The sequence below is a fragment of the Peromyscus eremicus genome, chromosome 2 (assembly GCF_949786415.1).
Source record: "Peromyscus eremicus chromosome 2, PerEre_H2_v1, whole genome shotgun sequence".
NCBI lineage: Eukaryota > Metazoa > Chordata > Mammalia > Rodentia > Cricetidae > Peromyscus > Peromyscus eremicus.
The window spans coordinates 33,016,471-33,024,887 of NC_081417.1; the positions used below are offsets into that span (position 1 = coordinate 33,016,471).

General features: G+C 42.8%; 1 protein-coding gene across 1 annotated transcript in view; it reads right to left on the reverse strand.

The window, feature by feature from the left end:
* Positions 1-6,116, reverse strand: part of Crispld1 (cysteine rich secretory protein LCCL domain containing 1) — a 31,668-nt gene extending 25,552 nt beyond the window's left edge. Inside the window, exon 1 of the mRNA XM_059255674.1 lies at positions 5,849-6,116. Within this exon, the coding sequence (XP_059111657.1) occupies positions 5,849-6,106 (258 nt within the window). The 5' untranslated portion in view covers positions 6,107-6,116. The remainder of the gene's footprint in view (positions 1-5,848) is intronic.
* Positions 6,117-8,417: the final 2,301 nt, after the last annotated feature.

The window sequence follows — 8,417 nt, forward strand, 5'->3', positions numbered from 1 at the left end:
ATGGTATAATCCTTACCTTTCTAGGAAGTCAAAGTCTTAGAAAGGAAATAAGACATGCATATATTTTACTGAAACTTTAATATAAACAAGGTGCAATGATGTACTTTAGAATGGGTCAGAGGAACGGGCCCACTGATAATATAAATATGATAGAATGAAAGGGTAGATTATTGAATCTACTTTTAAAGAGCAACAACTTGTTTAAAATGCTTTATATTGCTATGGATTTTAGTTTTTGCTACAATTTAAAGTTAATTTTGTTATACTGTACATATATTTCTACTCTTGTTTAAGGTATTATGTTGATGCAACTCATTTAAAATTGTAATGTATAATTAGGAAATACAGATTAATAATTAGTCATCTATGATAATAAAATTTATAGTCATGTTAGTTAAGTTTTCTAGGTATACATAGATACATTTCAGTTAGGTAAATAACCTTCAAATACTTCAAAGACCTACAGAATATAGCATTTAAAATGTTTTAAGAACTTAGACTTTTCTGGACAATGAGACACGTCTGCTCCTAGCAGCACCAATTACTTCAAGGAAGATGATGGGCATGGAAGAAACCCACTGATGGAGTTCCTTTCTTTGTGGCAAAAGTTAGCCACTAGGCAAAAAAGTACCCTTGCCTCAACTGCTTGACAGGATATTGTACAAACTGGACATACAAGACTCAAAGGAAAATGACCACTGCATTTTGCTAAAACAAAGCAAGATGGTCCTTCAGGTTCCTGCTTCAGAGGAGACTGCCAGACATTCTGCAGGACATAGGGAGAGGTGACTGAGAGATTCTAAGCCTATAGGCTGAAGATGGATGCATCAATGTTGGACAGGAACTTTGGATGACTGTCCAGGTAGCCAGCTGTCTCTGTCATTTCTAGAATTATGGAAGTTGCTTACAATGTACTTCCTGTTCATTTAGGTAATATTATATCCTTCTGAGGTCCTTGATGTAGTTGAAGACAAGTTACAATTATATTTTTCCTAGGTTATGATAAGAGATAAATTAGTTATGAAATTTTAGACTCACAAATATAGGACAGGTGATAGAATATTTTCTTTAACTTTGCCAAATACAAATAGACTAGATATTGTAACTGTAATTATTGCTTGATAACTGTTCTATTATATGTAATATTACTTTGTTAAAGTTAAAATCTTCCTTTTTGATTAGACAGAAAAGGAGAAGTGTTATGGGATGTCTTTCTGTTCACTGTGAATGTGTGTTGCTCTGATAGGTTGATAAATAAAGCTGCATTGACCTATGGCAGGGCAGAAATAGGTTAGATGATACATTCAGACTGAAGACGAGTCCAAGAAGGGTGGAGTTGGAGGGAGATGCCAGCCTGCTGCCAAAGGAACAACAAGATGCCAGGAGCCAAGTGGCAATACATAGATTAATAGGAATGGGCTAATTTAAGATGAAAGAGCCTCTGGCTAGCTAGCTCTTTAGTTTATACATAATATAAGCCTCTGTGTATTTACTTGGAACCAAGCGGCTATGGGAGACGGGTACAAGAGATTCATCCCGACTGCCAGGCTGGGCAGGACCAGAGAAACTTCTGGCTACACACCAGAAAATGCTTTAGATGAGGGATAAGAAGGATGGCATCTGAGCTCAGTTTTGAGGGACAAACAGGAGTCTGATAGGAAGAGGTGGACTCAGGCATCCAAATGTGGATGATACCAAACAGGGAAAAAAGCCAAAGAAGCATGTCCTTGGTTAAGAACAGCAAGTGTGCCAGTGTGAACACATGTAGCTGAGGACCTTGGTGCAGACTACAGGTGTTTCCTTTCCTGAGTTAACTCTAGATACTTATGAACCATGGAGGAGTCCAATGAACTTTTGTTCAACTGAGTGACCAACACAGCCAAGCTGAGGAGAAAGTCAGCTTTACCAGCTGTGAGGAGGGTGACCTGAGCTATAAAACAAGAATGAATTCATGCAGCCTGCTAAAGGGGAAGCTGTGCTGCCAAGGCAGGTTTGAGCTGAGGAACAAAGGTGAGAATGAACCAGAAGAGATGGGCTTAATGAGATCCGTGAGACAAATGTTATGGCCTGGATTAGCAGATGTTTATTTATTTATGGGTGTGGGTAGGAAATCAGGTATGTGGACTTGAAGATGAATACAAGCCTTTGGCTTTCTTTGGAAGTTACTACTGTGGAATGACTCTACATGGAGACCACCCCACGCATACTAGGAAACACATGAAGGAAGTGCAGAGAGGGTTGCCAGATGGAAGTATGGAAGACAGAGCCATGGAAACCTGATGGTATTTAAATGGAATTGATAAAGCAAAACCCAGAGAAGACATTTTCAATGTTGAAGAAAAGATGACCAACTCTACTGTGAAGACATTTTCAATGTTGAATAAAAGAAGAATATAGATGACCAAATTTTACCACAGAGTCATAAACCCACATGACAGCAGGCTGGAAGAAGGCATATCCATTCCACAGAGTCAAACATCTCACTTCAGTGCAACCTCTGGGCTTTGTATTTTTCCACCAGCTTTACCACTAACGTAGCCAGGGCCCAGAAGGGCAGCAGACGATCAGAGTTCACATTCCAGTAAGCAGCAGGGACAAGATGTGAGCCTGCTGCTGTATACATCCAAAGCCAGTGTTTTTACTTGGTAATCCCCTTGTCCCTTCATTTGATGCCTACGCCTCAATTCTCAATTCTCTCTAAACCAAATGTAGAAAATCACTCTCCCTAGGGTTTCTAGTTTCTGCCACCATTTCTGTGGTTCAAGATTCTTCCCCAGCTCTGTGCTTGAACTTAGTCTGATTCTCCCAAAGCAGGCTGACAGAGACTGACACTGGCTATCTGCTCTTACCTTCAACTAGTGGTGTTGATCACCATGAATAAACAGCACGCACCTCAAAGTTACTTTTGAAAATCTCTCACAAGGACCATTCATTACCCTCAGTTCCCTTGGCATCACTCATAGGCATGATCAAAGAATTTTGTGATCCCATGTATGTGAGGATTTCAAGCCTATCTATTCTTTTTCCTCTGTCAAGTTATAAGCTCTTCAAGAAAAGTCATAGCTTTCAACAGTAGGGTTTTAACTTACAAGTGAAGTAAGGATAGGGTAGGAGTGGGGACATGACCTTAGTAAGTCAGTGTGTGGTCCGGCTATTGTAGGACTGAAATAGGAACCAATTATAAATAAGGAGACTGGCTATCTCAGCAGTTAATCTGAAAAGACATATAGAGTGTAAGTGGACATTTAAAGTTACACAGAAAATGGTTCTATGGCCAACTTTTAGATTTAAGCTTTATTTCTTAAAATAATTTTAAATCATTGAGCTAACTATATTCTAAATGACTGATCAGTATCTGCACTTTCATTCCTATGAAATTCATAAAGTCAATAATATTCCCAATAATCACTTTTTAATACCCCTTCAGTGTGTATTCTAAAATTAATATCTCTCAATATTACAGTGGAGCACAGAGCTCTACAGTCTGGTTAAAGCCAGCACACAGCTCCAATGTTAGTAGTATCTCAGGGCAACACAACATAAACCCTGGCTGCTTTCTCGATCTACATTTCAAGGATAGAAAGAAACCAATGAAACAAAAATGAAACCCAAATAAACATCCCAAACTAGACATCAAACATACTCTGGGTAGTTATTGTTGGGTTTTTGTTTTTATTTTGTAAGTAGACATAGGGGAAAAAATCACAGAATATTTTTCATGCTTTGCATATTAAATCACATACAGAGATCCTCACATTCCCTTTCGTGAGATTGAAGCCCCAAGTTCTTCTTTATTTTAAATAAAAAGTTAGTGGAGGGACTAGAGAGATGGTTCAATCTACAAAGTGCTTACCACAGAACACAAGCACCTGGTTACATCCTCAGCACTCCCTTGAGTGAGGCACTCTCCTAAGCCAGGCAAAGTGGTGTCAATCTGTAATGCCAACACTGGAGAAGCACAGACCAGAGGACCCATGGATCTCATCGGCCACCTAGTCTTGCTGATTCAGTGAATTCTAGGTTCAGTGAGAGACCCTATTTCAAATAATGCTCAGGCAGGGAGTGATAGACCTCCACATGCATGCACACACAAGTGCATGTGCACCCACAAACACACATGTGCACACGCGCGCGTGTGCACACACACACACATACACACATATATGTACACCCATATACACCACATACACACAACCACACACACATAAAGCCACTCATGGCCAGCCATCATGGAATAAATGAACAGTGGTCAACTTAGAGAGGCTCCACAATTTGATCTCATTGGAGGCTCACTAATGAAGGAAGTTAGAGAAATTTTCATCTCAAACACTCCAAAATAAGCATGATATGTCACATCCTGCATGGAATTTTGAAAAGAGGGAGCAATCTCTTTAGATGCCAAATGTAAAGAGTGTGAGGAAGCCTAAAATTCCATTACTTATTTCTTCAATCACATCGTTGCCTCGTAATATGTATCTTAAAGAATTAAACTATAGGCTATCTCAGTGAATCATCACAACCCCTCCTGGCATGGCCTTAAGGAACATGAAGCAGAGCTACATTACTGTGTGGCCATTCACACAGTCAGTTAGTGATGATGCCAGAATTTCTTTCTACCTTCCACATGGGCCCCAATTCCCAGTTTCTGATGAGTTGTCTTGAATGCTGCCTGCTTTCTTTAGGGTAAAATATTTTCAAGTAAAAGTTAAAATAATGTAATGCACTATTTTGTATGGGTCATGGAATGTTAGAACTGCCACGTTTCTAGAAATTTATCTAAAGGGATATCCATCAGGACTAAGGTAAATACAGGGAGAAAAGGGACATCTGGAATGGCTGTCACTACTGCACCCTACAACGGTGTCTAAAGGAGAACTATGCTTGTGAATGTTCATTAAATGCGCTTTGCTGTCATCAAAGTATTTGCTATCAGACTTCACTAGCACAGTGCGTTCTGAGTTCACGGGAGTAACATAATACAGTTTGAAAGTCTGTATAAATATGTAAGGCATGCTAATAATTTTAAAGAACTAATTTTGTTTCCCAAGCCAGTTAATTTATAAGAGGTGATTAAGGACAAAATGATTCTTTAGAATTTAATTCTTTGCCTAGAGTTGTATTTATACTTTGAAGCTTACAAACAATAAATACATGGAGGTAACCCGTGGCCAAAGCAGTCTAACATAAAACAACCATAAAGTGATTCTCATATTTGCAAGAAACAGAAGTCTACCTGGGGACATACCTGTGCTCCAACAATACAAAACTCTCCACAAGGTCTCAGTCTTGGTTATTTAGCTCCACCATTTACAGGAAGGTTCTATGGAGCATTAGGGCAGAATCTTTCTACTAAGTAAATTGAAAGTCAAGACAGGGGCTGCTGGCCAGATGGCTAAAGCCCATAAATGCCAAGCCTGATGACTGGAGATCGACGACCTGGACTCACATGCCAAAAGAGCGAACTGACTCCTGAAAGTTTACCTATGACTGCCACCCCTTCATCATGGCATGGGGACCCCCTACACAAAAAATAAATATATGTAATAAAAATAAATTTAATGTCAATACAGAGGCCATTTAGGAGGGTGGTGAGCTTCCTTCAGGTCGGATCAAAGGTTTTTAGAATGCTTAGTAGGAAGAGTGGATGGGAAGTTACTTAATTTTATGCTCTTAACAACAGGAACATGAACGAAAGAGCTTGCAGATAAGGATATACTCGAAGAAAACTTAAAATTAAAACAGAACATGTGATAAAAAAAATTAAGGAATAGCGTGAAGTAATTTACCTATGGCGTTGAATGCACCAATAAACATTTCTTTGGTATATCCCACGTGAAAGATGTCTTACCATGTACTCCATATTAGAAGCCGTTGGGTACACCTGACTTCTCAGTTTGTTGTGGAGATCCAAGATGCTCTGCATGTCATTGTCTGTGATGGCTCTTTTCCCTCTCTGCTTGGCTGTCCACCACTCACCATCCTCATCCATGTACTTTTCCAAAAGTTCCTCCAACAAAGTGGCGTTAGGAACCACCATAGCTGGAACCGCTCTAGCCACGAAGAGCAGTGCGGTCACTCTGAGCCACTCCGGAGCGGTACACATCATAATGAACGGCCTCAGGAAAATCTCCAAGATAGGCTCTTCCACTCCCTTTGGCTATAAGACATGTCACGTGATTGAGATGAATTTATTTTCTAATAGCAAACTTCAACAAGCAACCACTCAGCTTTTGAAAACACCTTTTCTATGGCCCCCATTTCCCCACAGAGAATTTTCACAGCGCACTGTTTGCAGAAAATATTTTTCCAAGCTACCCATGAAGCCAAAAGTCAAGGACGAAAGTAGCCAGGAAGCTCAAAGCTTGAGAATAATTTCTGAATTACAAGGTTTTAAATAACAGATTACATTTAGCCTTCAAAGAATACAGTTAGTACAGTGTTTTATTTTTGTCTAGAGGTTTATATTTTCTGTAGAAACTTTCAAGAGTTTTTTTTTTTTTTTTAATTTAAGGCACAATAACCCAGTATCTCATTTGTGGTTCATAGCTATTCATAATGTCCATAATGTTCTGAAATTGCGAGCGGATTTTTACACTATCCGTGCCTGCACCCATGGGTGCCTGGAGAGGGCCCGGTGAATAACTGCGAATGAATGGCTCGGGTCCCTGGATCAACTTTTCTTTGACCCACCCGCAGATGAAGAAATCAGTTATGTTTTCTGCAAAGTTTGTGACCAACTTGTGAACCAGACCTCACCAAGAATGCTCCGGGAGAACTTGAGAGCAAGCCCCTCAGACACAGCAGGAGCCCGCGGTTCACCAAACCGGGCAGAGAGGGCGCGCCCAGGACAGCGTGAAACCAAAGAAGTCACTTGTATGAACTAAGTCAGGCTCATCTCTGTAGCCGCGGGTTCCTGCCCTGCAACCCACCTACCCTGTCTGGGCCAGACCTCTCTCTACAAGTTGGTGTTTTTCCTAGATCGTGTTTCCAAAAGGGGAGCTGGGAAAACCTGGCAGCTGGACCTCTCTGGATGCAGCTTGTGAGTCGCCCTTACCTCTCCAGTGTGGTGTCCCCCGCGCGAGAGCTGAGCCGAGCAGGACGGCGGGTGTCCGCAGCTGCCCCCAGCCTCTCCACACAGGACGGCACAGACGCGGCGATGGGGAGGGACCGGGCCACCGAGGGACGCTGAGCTGGCTGAAGTCCCTACCTCCGCGACTCCTCGCAAACCTGGGAGGAGCAGCGGACGCAGGCCCCGAGTTAGATAGCGGAGTGGCCGCGGAAAGCAGCTCTCTGGGCAGAGTGGGCCCCCCTGTGTCCCTGAGCCGTGGATGCTGGAGGAGGGGTGGGGAAAGGGGAAGGCTCCTCGAGCTTCTTCCTCGAGCGGCGACCTCGAGCTTCGGCCCGGTGCAGTCTCAGCGTGCAGAGCCCCGGCGCCAGGCGCTTCCGCCGCTCCCCAGCGCTCGCGGGCATTTATTGAGGTCCCTGCTCAGGCACGTGACGCCAGAGCCCTCCTTGCCCACCCCCACCTCCACCTCCACCCAGTCCTGGCCCGAGGCCCACGAGAGAGTCGACTAGCAGCAAGCCAGGAGCTTTCGTGGGCGTGCTCTGAGCCTCTGCTACAGGGGCGGGGATGGTCTGGACCCTGGGGGGGGGGGGGAGCCCCAACTTCTCCCGCCCCTCTCAGCTCATCTGCCATCGGGAACCGTCCCCCTTGTTCCTCTCTGATGAGGCACTAAGATTCCTCAATAGCTTGGCTGCAATGGAGCTGGCCCCAGAACTTGAGGTGGGTGGAGGTGCGCTCAGAACCTTCGGTGTTGTACACACAAAAGGAGATTTAGGGGCCAGGATGAAGGGAAAAATGTTTTTTCATTTTCTCTCATGGGGACCCATAGGTCTCTAGGCCCTAGATTCTAGAAGGGAGAAATCATTCTTTGGCTTAGAAGCCTTAATGAGGACCAGATGCAGAAGGGGTTCAGAAGACTTTTGAGGCAGATATTGACTGACAGTTGAGACCTCTTCTCCAGTCATAAAACATGCAACATTGACTTCTCAAAAGAGATCGCAGCACTTGGCATTTGTGAAAATAAGAGAGGGTCCTTTAACTAATTTATCTTTGACAAATTAACAGGAGTTCAAGTCTCAGTCCCAGGACAGACATGTTGCAACCTAAAGTAGGAACTTACTAACTTTAAATTCATAACGTGTCGCCCTACCGAGTGCGGTGTTGTACATGTGCATTTTTATTTTGAAGTGGGTTATTTAGTTCAGCTCTGTCTCTCTTCCTTAGTGAGTCCTCATCGCAACAGGTTTACTTTGTCTTTGTATCTGGAGTCTCACACAAGATCAAATAAAAGCCTTGTGGTAGGGCTTCTCAGATCATTCCAAGCACTACCTGCCTCTTTTCACTGCCCAGCTAG